This window comes from Bactrocera latifrons, unplaced genomic scaffold, assembly GCF_001853355.1.
Source record: "Bactrocera latifrons isolate USDA-ARS-PBARC rearing strain unplaced genomic scaffold, ASM185335v1 scaffold_164, whole genome shotgun sequence".
Lineage (NCBI taxonomy): Eukaryota > Metazoa > Arthropoda > Insecta > Diptera > Tephritidae > Bactrocera > Bactrocera latifrons.
Window position 1 is genome coordinate 27,737 of NW_017535119.1, and position 16,818 is coordinate 44,554.

At 39.7% G+C, this 16,818-nt stretch overlaps 3 protein-coding genes across 3 annotated transcripts in view; 1 reads left to right on the forward strand and 2 right to left on the reverse strand.

The window, feature by feature from the left end:
- Positions 1 to 2,511: 2,511 nt before the first annotated feature.
- Positions 2,512 to 4,444, reverse strand: LOC108966572 (cytochrome P450 6g1-like; the record flags this gene model as incomplete). The annotated part of the gene is given in 3 exon segments (XM_018929559.1): positions 2,512 to 2,880; positions 2,973 to 3,764; positions 3,846 to 4,444. Coding segments are annotated over 3 exon segments (1,560 nt in total). The 5' UTR covers positions 4,311 to 4,444.
- A 3,834-nt stretch (positions 4,445 to 8,278) lies between these two features.
- Positions 8,279 to 10,349, forward strand: LOC108966576 (probable cytochrome P450 6g2; the record flags this gene model as incomplete). The annotated part of the gene is given in 4 exon segments (XM_018929564.1): positions 8,279 to 8,692; positions 8,757 to 8,904; positions 9,187 to 9,993; positions 10,055 to 10,349. Coding segments are annotated over 4 exon segments (1,563 nt in total). The 5' UTR covers positions 8,279 to 8,378.
- Positions 10,350 to 13,251: 2,902 nt separating this feature from the next.
- LOC108966570 (cytochrome P450 6g1-like) overlaps positions 13,252 to 16,818 on the reverse strand; it is an 11,148-nt gene continuing 7,581 nt past the window's right edge. The window contains exons 2-4 of the mRNA XM_018929558.1: positions 14,538 to 15,010; positions 13,664 to 14,455; positions 13,252 to 13,570 (exon numbers count right to left, since the gene is read on the reverse strand). Of these exons, the coding sequence (XP_018785103.1) occupies positions 13,268 to 13,570; positions 13,664 to 14,455; positions 14,538 to 15,002 (1,560 nt within the window). The 5' untranslated portion in view covers positions 15,003 to 15,010 and the 3' untranslated portion in view covers positions 13,252 to 13,267. The remainder of the gene's footprint in view (positions 13,571 to 13,663; positions 14,456 to 14,537; positions 15,011 to 16,818) is intronic.

The window sequence follows — 16,818 nt, forward strand, 5'->3', positions numbered from 1 at the left end:
TTTTTTTACCCGATTTTTTCGACCTTTTCGAATTTTTTAAAAACACTTCAATTCAAAATTTTCTGAAATCCAAGGCAAGCACGATAGAGCATTGTATAGCGAAGATATGTATATACCAAATTTCAAAGGAAACGGTTCGGTAGAACTTGAGATATCATGTCAACCACCTCAAAAAAAGTAGTTTCGAGAAAAATGCGTTTAAAGTTTAGGAGACAATTCTAGTGAACACGGACGCCACGTCACAAAATCGGCTGCATCTCCGAAAATAAGWAGAATTTTGAAAAATCCTTCCAAGGTCATATTTTCGAAAGTCTAAACTTTCAAAATATGCAAAAAAAAAAAACAATCGATTTTTTCAAAATCCAAGACCAGAATACCCCCTTAAGAGATTATTAAAAGTACATAAGGATGTTTCTTTGTGTTTGTGTAGCAGACATATGTAGAATTGCGTTATCAAAAACTTATGCATTCCGAAAATATAATTCAAATTGGCAATTCTTTATCTTTTATATATAAACATGCGCTTATATACATACATACATCAATAAACCGCTATATATATTATTTAGAAATAAAACAATTATTTGCATTCTATAAATATGCACTATAATGCAGTAAAATTTTAAATAATAACTGTACATAATAAGTGGTTTTACTGCCGGCTTGGTGTTAATTACATAAACACATGCGTGTATGTGTCTAAAAAGAAGCCTCCTCTTTCTTAGCGATAATGCCCCATAACGTCTCGCTGACATTACGCAGCGAATACTTCCACCAATAGCTCTCTCCATTATCTAACTTCTTAAAGTATAGAACAACAAATGATCAATGCAATTTCATTAAGATTAACCAAAGCATGTTCTTGATAAATGCATTGCGATTAGGAGGTATCGACAGGTAACGTCAACTAAAGTTTTCCACTTACTTTTACAGATATAAAAGTATGTGAGAAGCTATGTCCACCATTAATTAGTTGAAATCACTTGAAATAGGATAAAAAGGTCACACTATTGTCAAAATTTCTGTGAATACCGACTGCTACGTCTGAGATTGGAATGGGTTCATCTTGCAGGACAACGGGTCAGTTCGCATGGACCAGTTTGTTCATTTGCGATATCGCGTAGACAGCGAAGTTTATGATGAGAAGTCATCCTTAAGGATGCCTGAGCTTGACGTAAATTTCAAGAGATTCTATTGCCTCACTAATGATACCCCTTACCGTGTAACATAGGAAAATGTGGTACAAGTGTACAAGAAGTGCTCGGCTCTAGGAGTTATCAGTGCTTTGCGAACAATATCAAGCGATGCAGCTGAAGTAACAGCCAGAATGATGACCATTCACAAGCCAACAGAGAAAATAGAGTCAAAAGCTTAATAATAAGGCAGCAGCGTTGGCAAACCTCACTCAAAGGACGGTGGACTCGCAGACTGATACCGGACATCCATTCGTAAATGGACAGACAACATGATGACCTGGATTTCCACCTAACCCAAATACTAACTGACCATGGGTGCTCTAGCAGCTACCTACGAGATTCCAGAACGACATTAATCCGAATTTTCCTTTGAAGACTCTGACCATTGATTTTTTTATTGCACTCGTTTTTTAAGTACCACGAAAAAACCTAAAACTACACTCGGCGGTAGGTTTACGGTTTGACGACACTTATGTGTCAGGCCACTGAGAACTGGACAGCTGTCAACGAAGCAGCTTAGGCGTCTGCCACTTCATGCCCTAGAGGAGACTTCTCTCTTATCACAACCACGAAGTATTACTTAATGCTGTGGTTCGGTAGGAGAGTTTGGAGTTGTGAGTAGGTTGGGTGGTGCGTATTCAAGTTCCGATCTCCGGCTTGCTTCCCCCTACTTAAAACAAAAAAAAAAAACAAAAAAAAATAAGAAGTGCTCCATTGTTTCCATGATGCCTTGCTGTAGTCTGCTCGAACATTCAGCCCCATTCTGCAAGCGTTTGCCGTCATCAATCTTGTTCATATAATTTCTTCTATCGAGCGCCTTTGTATATTTTCGATCCATAATTTTAAACATGACTTGTTTGCCATGCTCCTGTCCAGATCACGCATGAGTTTTCCAATTTTGACCACATTTTCTGATAACAGCCGTACACCACCTATGGCAACCTCGTTCATTATCACATTGCCTTCGATATCTTTGTAATCTGCCATCCAGTAGACGAGTGTCGCTTGGTTCAGGCGACACTCTCCACTGCTGCTCTGCTATCCAGGACACTTTTGGCCGATATGCGAAATCAGATTAAGGGCTTAATTGCTGCCCAGCCATTGATGTGGCTGCTAACTCTAGAGTTGACGTCTTTTCAATGTGTTTTTAGTTAGCTATTAGAGTTTAATTTTATACAAAAAATACCCACTTGAACGGTAGTCAAGCGCATCACACAACCATCCCTACGTAGGCATTCTTTCGCATTACTTTAAGGTTTCAGTAACAAATTTCCATTTTWAAGTTATTTTAAATAATTTTATTAAAAAAAAAAAATTTTAATTAAATTTTAGTTTTTAATTGTACCAATACTTTTTCGAAATTAGTTCGAATTTCGAACATTCACTGCGTCACATTGCGTTCATAACGTTTGTCATTGACAAATTTCAAGTAAATGCCTTCTTTATAATTTAAAACAATGGACAGTGGATCGAAAGTGATTTCAGACGGGGTCTTCTCACAGGTGATCACATAATGATTCTTCAAAATATGCACCAAACCRACCTTCGACTGCAGCAAGCCGATGCGGCTACCAATACAGTTACGTGGCCCACTACCGAAGGGAAGGTATGACATAGGCTTATGGGTTTTCTTATTCTCAGCGCTGAAGCGTTCAGGATCGAACGTGTTCGGATTGGGCCAAAACTAGAATTAAAATATTGTGATTGTGATTAAAATTGCTTGAAACTTCAATTCAATGTCTAAGTACTGAGCTAGTCGTAGCTAAACCAACTCACCTCGGGGTCACGTTGTATGCCGAAGATTGGTATATAAAGAGGCATTCCTATTGGTACTGTGTAATCGTAAAATGGTTTAAGATCGAATTGCTTTTCCCCGTCTTTCGGCAGATGTTCGCGATCAAGATAGGGTAGTACTGGGTATAAACGCAACACTTCGTCCACTACCATACTCAGATATGGTAGATTATTGATAATCTCATATGACATTGTACCCTGTTCAGCTATAAGAGCTTCACAAATCTCACTGCGCAGACGTTCTTGTAAATCGGGTCGTTTCGATAATTCGTAGAGCGCAAATGTCATCGTCGAAGATGACGTCTCAAAACCAGCTGACAGAAATACGGCWGCTTGTGCTGTYAACAYATCCTGMAACTGCGCATTATATTCGCCCTTCGCAACCGCCTCTTGTTTAAGGCTCACCAACACATCGATCAGGTCGTTACGCGTCGCTTTGCTCTTCTCTCTTAACGCCATCACTTGGTCGATGGTGCCACGTAAAAAGGAACTGAACTCGGTTGTAAAAAGTTTAATACGCATTGTAGTGACCCATTTGGGAACGAAAAARGCGATGAAGAAGTCCTTAGCGCGGCTGAGTGTAAAGGTTAAMAGTTTTCKTCCTTGMGTGCGAAATTCGCCGTTTGGATTYACAAGRCTRTTGGCTTTCACACCAAAAGCAATGGTTGCAATCATGTCGGTGGTGAAGAGTGCACAAACCTCTTTAACTTCAGTTACGAAACCGTCGTCATTCTTCGCATACGATTTCAAATGGGCTTCCAACTCMGTGCCGATCTATTAACGCGAAACGAGGCATGCAAATAGTAACAAAAATATATTAATACAAAAGTTAGGAACATTTATGCGTGTGCTAACCTCAGTCATTAGCGGATACATTTGTTTGATCTTTCCCGTTGTGAAAATCGGCGTTATTTTCATTCTCAAATTCTTCCATTGCGGATTGCGTATGAAAAATAGATTATTCGAACCCAAGGGATCATTGTGYGGATCACAGCCGGCTGACCGATTGCCGAACTTCGGGAACTCCTTTATTAGCACGGATTTTATAAGTTCCGGTTCACGTAACACTAACGCTGGCCGATTAAGTATATAGATGCCGACCGCTGCAGCCTTTGACATTTTTGCATCCTTATAAACATCAGATAGATATAGATAAAAACTATTCCTCATTGTAAGCAACACACCCATATTGCCGATCAGTGGCAGTGGCGTCATATAGGGAATCTTATTGCGTTTCCAATAGCCATATGTATGGCGACACCAAATGTAGATGAGTACCAAGAGAGCCGCCACGAGGTAAGCAGCATCTATCGGCAACATTGTATGCACTACATTCGAGTGTTGTAGGGAGAGTAGAGAGAATATTGAGAGGAAAAGTGAAAAAATTTATTATTTTTAACTCTTTTTATAGCTTCAGAAAAATATAATTTATAAAAGAAGCTTTTAGCTTCAGTCGACCTTTTGTAACGCGCTTCCACAATAACACTAAGTATGCTAGTCCTAACGGCTCGAGCTTTTATCTTCTGACTAAAACGTACTGTATGTATAAAAGGATGTTTGCGTGTCATTAAATTTGTCAGTTCACTATCTTTACTGAATAATGACTAGTATTACGCGCATATGCGTTGTTGAATATGTGTGTGGGTGAAATTAAACAAATAATTAAATTGCCATGCAACTTAMATTCGTAATAAATAAAACATTGTAATTTCTTTGCACTATTAATCAAACTGCCGTAGAAGTTAATAAAAACGTATTTGCACTGCATACAAAAATATGTATGTATAAACTCAACAATGTTTTAAAATATGATATAATATACGGCTAATTGTCAATAAGCAGTTTAACAAGGGGATTATAATAATTACGGCAATATTGTAAACACATGCATGTAAGTATGTTGCATTAAATCAAGGTCGTCAGCTGGCCGCGTCTTTCAGAGCAATAATGACATAAACTRCAGAGTTCTGAGATTACAGCTATTTTCTTTTCCTTTATTGGCATAGACRCCGCTTACGTGGTTATTGCCTAGTTTACAACAGCGCTCCAGTCGATCTTCCCTTTCGCTGTTTAGCGCCAATTGGAGATTCAAAGTGAAGCCTGGTCCTTTTCCATTTTGTCTTTCAAAGGGAGTAGAGGTATATTTCTCCCTCTGCTTCAGTCGCGGGTACTGCGTCGGAAACGCTCCAGATCTGGACAGAGCTTTTGGTGTTGCTCAACGTCCGCTTACACAGTCTTATTAACTTTGCGGGGATAACAAGTTCAGATATAGGGGCATTTCCTTTTTGTGCTGTCGAAAGCGGCTTTAAAATCGAAGAAGAGGTGGTGTGTGTCGATCTTGTTTTCACGGGTCTTTTCGTAGTTTTGGCGAATGGTAGAAATCTGGTAGATAACATTATTAAGGTCACATGAGTTTGTTGACGATGGGCTTTAACCTTTCACACAGAACGTTTTTTATGCGATGTTGAGGGAGCTTATCCAACGGGAGCTTCTTCTTAGACGATGAAATAGTTAATAACAAAATATGCCTACAAGGTGCACCCTGGTGGCGCCATCTATATGTCGACTGATGCGTTAGAATCTGCTATCTTTTTATGATTGTCCAGTGAGAATTCCATGACATTTCATTGATTGGAAGTGAAGTTATTGCGTTTTATGTGTCAGTATGTTTGTGTTATCGGTGCGAAAAAAAGCCTCGAACAAAGAGACATCATTAAATTTTGTTTTAAATTTGGTAAAACTTTTACCGAAACGTTTCAATTGATGAAACAAGTTTATGGTGATGATTGCCTATCTGGTAGCAGAGTTCACGAGTGGTTTCAATGTTTTCAAAGTGGTCATGAGGACATAAAAGACGATCAACATGTGCGCCAATCTGAATCCATGTTCACTGGAAATTCCATCGAAACTGTGGGTGAATTCATCAAAAGTCAGCCGGAATTGTTCCGCACAAATTGACTGACGACCAAAAATTGCTCAGAATAGTCTCATCGATCGACGCTTGTGACCGATTATTTGACCAAAAATCGCATTTAAACCATTAACCACGCCCCGTTTTCAACTGATATGGCACCGTGCGACTTCTTCCTTTTCGGAAAAATGCATTTACACATGAAAGGAAAGCGTTTACTGTCCTGTTTACTTTGGTGCGTTGTCGAATATAGTACATAAGAAGACTGTAATGGATTTATTTCAGCTTTAAGAAGCTCACAATTTACACAATTCGAGGTGTGAGGTGCTTCTCTTTAAGGTCTGATTTGTTTCTTGTCTTTCGAGTAGTGATGTTTTTTGAGTTTTGTAGAATTTTTAGCGTTAAATTCATAGAAATCTTACCTTTGTATCATTATGTGAGCCCAAAATGTAGATAAGCGCCGGCTTATGCTTGTTCACTTTCAAGCATTCCTCCACTAAACGGYGTAARTAGTYGTACGCAYCCATTTCGGTAGAAAAAATATTGCAAAGAAATCGATAATCTTACGCAAACTGGGTTGRAAGAGATCTTTACACTGTGTGCGCGTTTCGCAGCCATCATTGCTCAGACCTGAAGCATCGATGCTATTGAATAGCGCAGCTGTAACGTCTATTGTGTGCGTCTTTGACCTCAGTGATCACAGCAACGCCGACACTTTGTTGGGACGCGTCTTGTTTTATCTTACGTATGATATACCCTTTTAGTAGTTCGGCATAGGTATTTTGATATATCTACTAGCGAAAAGTTTGCTTGTCTCTCGTCGAGAGGTATGGGCCGAGACATGATATTATCCGACGGGGATAAAAACCATAACAGATTTGAAACCAAAGTGGTAGCAAGATCAGTGTGGCAAAGATGAGAGCTTTTGTCTTCAATACCTGATAATTGTAGATTGAGAAGACGTTTTATTTTCTGCGCTTCTCTAAGTCCAGTGTGGTGATAAAGTAGGTAGTTCAAGGTGGCACGCAAGACTCGTTGAAAATTTACGATAAAAACAACTTCTGTGATTCCTAGTGTGTTGGGTGCGTAGAGCGTAGTTGAGAGTCCAAAAAATTGCTCTACTGAAGAGTTTCCGTACTAATTTTGCTTTAAAATATGAATTCAAAATTTTGTATTTTTTAAGAAAATCTTTATTTATTAACGAATATATATTTCGTTCCTTCAAAGTAATCAACCCGAGATATATTACATCTCTGCCAGAGTTTTTTCCAATCCTCAAAACACTTGAAAACGTAGTTCTTTGTGAGAACCTGAATCGTAGAGTAGCATCGTCCTTTCATCAGTCTCTTCAGTTTATTATAATAATATTCTTTATCGACCGTACGACCCTTTGCTGAAAACTCATGATCCACGTCGTCCCTACCATCAAAGATAACTGTTAGCAAAACCTTCATTCGACTTAACTTGACGCGCTCTTTTCGGTCTTGACTCATGCGACCGCTTCCATTGAGATGATTGAGCTCAGGTATTCACGTCATCACACCATAAACCCATGATTCGTCACCAGTTATAACCCTCTGTAGTAGATCTGGGTCGTCGTGGGCTGAAGCCAACATTTCCGGAGCAATAGCAACGCGATGCTGTTTTTGGTCGAAGGCGATGAACCTGATTCATGCCAAATCATAGGTTAAAATTGAATGGCTCGAGCCAATCGATATGTTAAGTTCCTCAGCAATTTCTCTAATGGTAATTCCACGATTGGACAATACTATTTTCTTCACTTTATTATAGCTTTCGTCATTACTTGATGTGCTCGGATGTGCGGCACGCTGTTAGTCGGTTACATCCTCTCGACCCTCTGAGCACATTTCGTATTTTATACAAATAACCCACGAAAATTCAAAATTTGCCATACCTTTTGTACAAAGCTCAACTTTTCGGCTTAACTTCGGACCTAGACCTAGAGGTATTATTTATTACAAACTCTATAAGAGGCTACTGTAATATCTGCCGTCGACTTAGGCTAGACAATCTCTTACAGGTTTAGAGTATTGAATCTCTCCAAAAAAATCGCTTGAGATATTTTTTATAGATACCAGTCTCTAGATGAGTCTTTCTACCTTTTCTGCTGTAAAGGGCATATGCTTTGTTTTATTTACTAACTTCCCTTCCGTAAATAAACATAATTAATGCAAAGACTTCCCATTCATATCAAATGCATACATAATTTTTAKAGAAAACAGCTGCAGCGTAAAGAGTCAAGTGTAGTCTGACTTCTAGCGCTTCTTCATTATATTATACATTCAATGCTTGACGAAATTAGTAGACATTTCCCAAAATACAACTCAACCGCTCAAGTTCAGGTCAAATAGTTCACTGTWCACATATCCGTTCACTGCTTTACAATGTCATAAAATGAGGCGCTCAGAGCATTTGCAAATACATTCTTCGTTTTGTGCTGCTGACACCAAGACGCAATGTGGTTCGAAAGTTTACTGCTCCTACTACTCCTTATTGGATTGGCATACGTTTGGTTGCGCTATCGGTATGATTATTGGCAGCGCCATCAGGTGCCACATTTGACGCCCACTTACGGCGTGGGCAATTTAGGTGGCCTCTTTTCAATGCAACGCAGTCCAGCAGAGTTTGTGCAGAGTCTTTATGAACATCCAGAAGGTCGRAGCGAACCGTTCGTTGGCGTACATGTCTTCACACAACCGGCCGTTCTATTGCGTGATCCGGAACTTGTGAAACGCATTTTGGTGAAGGACTTTTCCAAGTTTTGCGATAGGTGAGTGTTTGGAAACAGCATGGGTTTGAATACAGCACTAAGTGTTCTTTTTTTCCGTYTATAGATTTTCCAATTCCGATTACAAAGGCGATCCATTGGGTTCTTTAAATATATTTTTTCTGCGTAATCCTGCCTGGAAGGAGGTACGCTTCAAGTTATCACCATTCTTTTCCAGTAGAAAACTGAAGCATATGTTTCCTTTGGTGGAGGAGGTAGGTTGTGAGTAGGTTTCGTAGAATATTTTACTCTTACTGTTAGGTTCCATGAATAAACTTGAATTCCCGGAATTAAGTGCGTTAAAAAAAAAGTGAGTATTTTTAGTCTTAAACTTTATCCGGWATATACTATACATAAATCTTTGACAGCAAGTCAATAAAATCGATAGCAACAAATCTGCTGTTGACCACAATGTGATACAGTTCAAAACATTTGGTTCATCTCAACCATCTAATCTTCACTCTACATCATCTCATAATTTTAACTTTTCTCTACAGGTCGGTCGCGAGCTCGACAAATATTTGCTCTCTCAAACCGTTGAGTGCAAYGAAACACAAWCTTTCGTGATGGAAATGAAAGAGCTGTGCGCTCTCTACACAACGGACGTGATAGCGACTGTCGCTTACGGCGTTCAAGCGAACTGTTTCAAACAACCGAATGGCGAATTTCGTCGACATGGTCGCGCTGTGTTCAAGTTCAGTGTGCGGCGTTCACTAGAATTTACGATTGTTTTYTTCATGCCACACTTAGTACCGTATCTAGGTTTYAAAGTAGTGCCACCTACCTCTACAGAGTTCCTGCGTACCACAATCAACTATGTGATGGAACAACGTGAGTTGTCGGGCGAAAAACGTAACGATCTAATCGATATACTTATTGAGTTTAAAAATTCGACCAAAAATAAAAAATCTGCCAGTGGACTCATCTATGAGGGTGACATTTTAGTGGCACAAGCGGCGCTTTTCTTCACAGCCGGCTTTGAGTCGTCCTCGGCTACAATGTCCTTTGCACTGTATGAGCTTGCGAAGCGTYCAGATTTGCAGCAACGTGTACGTGACGAAATTGCCGCGGGCCTAGAGCACACTGGCGGCAAAGTGACATACGAATTTATCGAATCATTGGCGTATATGCAAATGGTAATCTGTGAGGTATTGCGCCTCTATCCACCGCTACCGTTTCTCGATCGGCAATGCACTGCGCCGTTGGYGGAAGATGGTTACTCGTTGGAACCGTTTCACARATATCGTTTGCCACACGGCATGCCAGTCTACATACCGGTTTATGGCCTGCATATGGATCCGAAGGTAAATATTTCTTTTGTTGCAACGATTATGAAACACTCATTTTTGCTAACACTACTCACAGTACTACCCAGAACCGTCGAAATTCGATCCAGAGCGTTTTGCACCACACAACAAGAAACAGTTGACACCTTACACTTATATGCCATTTGGACTGGGTCCGCACGCTTGCATTGGCGAACGCTTCGCTATGCTACAAACCAAAATCGGACTCACCTATTTACTACTTAACCACAAAGTGACGACTTGTGCGCGCACCAAGATTCCCATGCAGCTGGATCGCAAGGCGGTCGTGATACAGGCCGAAGGCGGTATTTATCTGAATGTTGTGCGTAGTCCGCTATGCGAGCGTATATAGTGTGCTGTTAGTTGCCGTCTGTAGATTTGTGAAGAGCAGTGCTGACCGTACGAAACGTGCGAATGAGTGAAAACTTTTTGATGGCATGCGATTTTAARGGCACTTCAAGGTCCATTGCACAACTCAAACACGATTCAGTAAAATACATACATTTTATTCAAAGAAAAATATTTTTTCTGCATCTCTAGGCTTGGGTCAATAACATTTTTTGCATGCTAATATTTATACTCTTTTTTTTTTGTGAGGCGTGACTTGAGGTTGTAGTATTATATATACATATGTATACTTAAAATATAGCATGCCCACTGCAATTTTGCAATTTGCTGCTTATAATGACACACGCGATCACAAAGAGATCTTATGCTAGCTGGAATAAAAAAATTCGTCATATGCTTTCTTTAAAAAAAGTTAGGAAGCGTAGATTGATACGAGGTTAGTTTGAGAGTTCCGACCAAAAAATTTTCTCTTGAGCTCCTCTGAACTTCAGTGTGTCACAACGACGTAACAGGAAAATTGAAAAGTCCCCAGCCAACCAAAGTAAAACACATTTTTGGCAAATTATGTGGAGAATGGAGCCATGTGTAGAAGTTCATGCAAATGAGGAAAGTTMTCTGAACGCCATTCACTTGGAAATGGTCAGAAACGATTATTTTACATATGGCTCAAGCAGCTTACGACTTCCGGTTCTAGACCAAGTATCCTCTGTGTAGCCAAAGAACATCAGTTTGAAGGCAAGCTAAAGTGAAAAGGCGAACCCAGAGTTGTACGCTGTACGGTTTGGGACCCGCCACATAAAAAACAACTAAAAAGAAAAGCTATAATTGCATCGAATCTAATAAATAAGTTTCCCTCAAACGTGATACACTGATTATAGCGACCATCCAACTTTTCAATACCATTTTTGTAGTATGACTTCTTCAAAATAGGCCTCAGTTTCGGTGATCATCTCTTAACTTGATGAAAATGTATTCCCAGTGAGCATACTTTTAATATTTGAGAACAGAAAATAGTCGTTGGATGTCAAAATCTTGCAAAAACGGAGTTTACGGAAACAAATCGAAGCCCAAATCWTAGATTTTCGTCATTGTTTTTATTGAATTATGACACGCTGCGTTGCCTTGGTGAAACAGCACCTAAGTTTTCTGCAAATGCGGTCTTTTTTTTCGAGTATTTCGTTCTTAAAGCGGTTCAGTAACGCTATGTAATAGTCGYAGTTGATGGTTCTTCCTTTTTGAAGGCAGTCAATAAAAGTTATACCAGGCGCATCACACAAAACGGACGTCATAACCTTGCCAGCCGACTATTCCCTTTTCCATGCCTTGAAGCGGACTCATCTTAGGCAGTTCATACAGATAACTGTTGATTGAACTTTGTAGTGATATGTTGGTCCTATGTTTCATATATTGTCACATACCGACGCAAAAACTCGGGTTTATTACGCTTAAACAGCTCCAAACACTGCTTCGAATCGTCAACTTGTTATTGCTTTTAGTGGAAAGTGAGCYCGCGYGTCACKSAGTAGACAATTGAGAAGAAAAATACTCTCTCGACAAACAAAAACCAAACTSTWTAAGTCACTCATAATTCCCGTCCTGCTTTATGGTGCAGAGGTTTGGACGATGTCAACAACGGATGAGTCGACGTTGCGAGTTTTCGAGAGAAAAGTTCTGCGAAAGATTTATGGTCCTTTGCGCCTTGGCCACGGTGAATATTGCATCCGATGGAGCGATGAGCTGTACGAGATATACGATGACATTGACATAGTTCAGTGAATTAAAAGACAGCGGCTACGCTGGCTAGGTCATGTTGTCCGGATGGACGAAAACACTCCAGCTSTGAAAGTATTCGACGCAGTCCCCGCGTCCTCCACTCCGTTGGAAGGACCAAGTGGAGAAGGAACTGTCTTCACTTGGAATATCAGCTATAATYGCGTAAGCGATGACTACGCCAATAAAGAAAAAGAAGAGCTCGCGCGTCAGYCACTTTGTACAGAGGTTTCTCATCTCCAAATTTCCTTCAATGAATATAATGTACACGTTCAGTTGAGATCTTTAGAATGCCTGCTATCTCGAAAAACTGCACATTACGATCGTACAAAATTACTTTGTGGACTTTTTTTTGATGTTTTCGTCGGTAATAAATTCTTTTGGGCGTCCGCTGCATTGTGCGTCTTCGGTGCTCTTTTCACCACTTCTAGACTTAGCGTGGCAATCCTTGAATATATTTTTTCCTGGGGGATATCCGGAAACTCCTCATTTTTTTACCATGAAAACTTTAAAAAATATACTCACACGGCTTATATTACAGAGCCTACCATGGTGGATGATGTGCCCGGTTGTTTTTGATTTGTCGATTCCGAGCCGTCTTGTGCTCTGCCTCATATTTCACGTTTAAACATGGGCACATTTTGTGGAAATTTAAACGACTCGTCATTTTCAAAAAATGGCCCCTTCAAATGGCCGTCAAGATCATGAAATTTTACGTCTCCAGATTATTTATTTATGGACCTTTGCGCGTTAGACGCGTCGAATATCGCATTCGATGAAACGATGAGTTGTATGAAATATACATTCGACGACATTGACATAGTTCAGTAAATGAAAGAATTCGAAGCAGTCGCCCGCCGAGGGAAGACCTCCACTCCGTTATAAAGAACAGGTGCACAAGGTCCTGTCTTCGCTTGGAATCTCCAATTGGCGCCACATTGCGAAAAGAAGCATCACTGGCGTTCTAAGGATCTCACTATTGCTTCTGCTTTAAACTTGGATTTCAAACCTACCTTGTTGGAGGGATAGAGCAACAAATTTTCACTTTAATTTTAGTTTCAACACTTTTGTGTTTAATTTTTTATTAAAAAAACAAATTATTTTAAAACATGATTTTAATTTTTTCGATATTTTTTGAAATTATTTCGCACATTTACTGCCTCGCAATGCGTTCGCATCGTTTGTCATTGACCAATTTCAAGTAAATGCCTCCTTTATAACTTAAAACTATGGACAGTGGATCGAAAGTGATTTCAGACGGTGTCTTCTCACATGTGGTCACATAATGATTCTTCAAAATATGCACCAAACCCAGCTTAGACTGTAACAAACCGATGCGACCACCAATACAGTTACGTGGTCCACTACCGAAGGGAAGGTACGTCATAGGCTTATGGGTTTTCTTATTCTCRSYGCTGAAGCGTTCAGGATCGAACGTGTTCGGATTGGGCCAAAACTAGAATTAAAAAATTGTGATAACCATAAAAATTGCTTGAAACCTCAAACGMTGCAGTAAGTATTGAGTGTATCCGTTGCTAAACTAACTTACCTCGGGGTCACGTTGTATGGCGAAGACTGGTACATAAAGAGCCATGCCTACTGGCACTGTGTAATCGTAAAACGGTTTAAGATCACATTGTTTTTCCCCATCCTTAGGCAGATGTTCGCGATCGAGAAAAGGTACTACTGGGTATAAACGCAACACTTCGTCCACTACCATACTCAGATATGGTAGATTATTGATTGTCTCATATGACATTTTACCCTGTTCAGCTATAAGAGCTTCACAGATCTCATTGCGCAGACGTTCTTGTAAGTCGAGTCGTTTGGATAATTCATAGAGCGCAAATGTCATCGTCGAAGAGGACGTCTCAAAGCCAGCTGAGAAAAACACAGCAGCTTGTGCTGTCAAAATATCCTGTAGCTGTGCATTATATTCGCCTTTCGCAATAGCCTCTTCTTTGAGGCTCACCAACACATCGATCAGATCGTTACGAGTTGCTTTGCTCTTCTCTCTTAACGCCATCACTTGACCGATGGTGCCACGTAAAAATGCGCTGTACTCCGTTGTAAAAAATTGAGCACGAAATGTAGAGGCCCACTTTGGAAAGAAAAAAATTACAAAGAAGTCCTTAGCGCGGCTGAGTGTAAAGTTGAACAGTTGTCGTCCTTTCACACGAAACTCGGCATTGGGATTTACAAGACTGTTGGCTTTCACACCAAAAGCGATGGTGGCAATCATGTCGGTGGTGAATAGCGCACAAATCTCTTTAATTTCAGTTACGAAAGCGTTGTCAGTTTTCGCATGCGAATTTAAATGGGCTTCCAAYTCCGCGCCGATCTATAGGCGCGTAACGAGGGATACACATAATATAAAATATATATTAATACTAAAGTTAGGAACACTTAACGCRCATACTAACCTCAGTCATTAGTGGATACATTTGCTTGATCTTTCCTGTTGTGAAAACCGGCGTTATTTTCGTTCTCAAATCTTTCCATTGCGGATTGCGTATGAAAAATAGATTATTTGAACCCAAAGCATCATTGTGTGGATCACATCCACCTGACCGATTAACGAACTTTGGAAACTCCTTTATTAGCACKGATTTTATAAGTTCCGGTTCACGTAACACTAACGCTGGCCGATTGAGTATATAGATGCCGACCGCTGCAGCCTTTGACATTCTAGCGTCTTTATAAATATCCGATAGATATAGATAGAAACTATTGCTCATTGTAAATAAAACTTGCATATTGCCAATCAGTGGCAATGGCGTCATATAGGGAATCTTATTKCGTTTCCAGTAGCCAAATGTGTAACGACACCAAACGTAGACCAACCCCAAGAGTGCCGCCAAGAGGCAAGCAGTATTTACCGACAGCATTATACAGTCTACATTCGCAGAGGGTAGGGAAAAAATTGAGAAGATAGAGAAAGAGAGAGAGAGTGAGTGGGTCATTATTAATATAAACAGTAAATTATATAAGCAGTTCACTCGTGCGAAGGCAAGTTRGCAACACTGAAGCCAACTCAAATTATAATTGTCATTTTGATAATATTTTGTGTTTAGAAAAGTAAAGCAAATTTGGTTATTTTTTTCATAAGTACTTGATAATTAAAAATTATTGTTGTTATTCGATAAGTTTCAAGTAAAAGTATAGGTATGAAAACTAATTAGCAAAGTAGCATTTGGACACTATCTTTTGATAGATAAGAAGTACTACTTGCCCGCCCTCTCCGTAAAGGGGCTTAAAATAGAAGGGACTCTGATCACCGTTGGTTAAAAAAGCAGTCTACAATCATAAAAAATCTACATGGAATTTTTGGGATTAATTTTGGCAGTGAGCTCTAGACTTAACCTGATCTTTGTTGAGCCTAAAAACCTGTGCTACATAAAATAACATAAAGTTCAGTGAAAGCATTCTTTGCGAGGTTCTTRTGGGAATTGTTATTATCTGCAGCGAAAATACTACTGAAAGTGTCTTATATTTTATATATTATCTCTAACTTAAGGATGTACATAATCTTTGTATGTTACTATTAATCTACGACTTTCACTTGTCAACTCCTAGCTAAAGTGATCTCGCAAAAATTGCATTTTTTTTCAAAATGTTTCATAATGAAAATGAGTGAAAATTATAAATTTCGAAAAATCCACTTGGCGTTGCCATGAAAAAAAAAAACTATTATCTAACGAATGACTTTCAYACTTTGACTTCATACTGGATCAATTGGATGATGGAGTCGCTAAAYCGAACTCTGGCGGCTCCCTCGCTGCCCATACACCGGCAAGGGAGTTATGGCTGGGAAGAATCCATTGGGGTAGAGGACAAATAAGGATAGCTTATGGATGGATCAAAGCTTGGGGGGAGGTYRGTGGAGTGGTTTACTGTCAGGAGCTCTCTATGAACTCCAGCTTCAGACTTCCTGACTATTACAGTGTTTTTGAAGGCAAGTTTGCAGCCATTAAGGTAGCAGTAGATTTACACCCACGGAGTGTTGCCTCCTTCAGAGAAGTGCCATCCACTCAACTCATTAACAGTGCGTTCAGGTTTAGTTAAGGAATGCGTAACCTAGCTCTATGGCGTCAATTGCCTTTGGGATGAGACTGGTCGATGTAGCCATGTCCATCTGTTCTTCTCTTCGTCTGTGTGTACATGAGGGAACTATGTAGTAACTCGGTGTTTGAGATATCGATATGAAATGTTGCAGACGTCCCTAGCTTCTCAAGAAGCTGTTCATTTGTCGAAACCGCCGATATCGCACCAATATAGCATATAGCTGCCAAATGAATTGAATTGAAAATCGCAGCGACAGAATGAACTTTATAAGTCACTGTGGCAAGCATTCCTCTACAAACAGCCTTCAGCAGAAATTCTCAATACTATAATTGGTATACAATTAGAATGCGATATATATTAAGATAAAAATCGTTTGAAATGAACTTAGTTAATTTACTTATTATTTGCCCAAGCCACTCGTCGATAACATACGAGTACAATATAAACATATTTACRGATTTATTCAAGTGCCTTTAAGTGCAATCTTTAAGATCTTTATCGGCTAATGATAAGAAATTGTTGGAGATAGTAATGCATACACGCACAACACACACACACGTCGAGTCACACGTACAGCAGTACGCCATCGCCAGACACAAGCATATACTCGCCGTTATATAGTCAAAGTATATAGTAGTC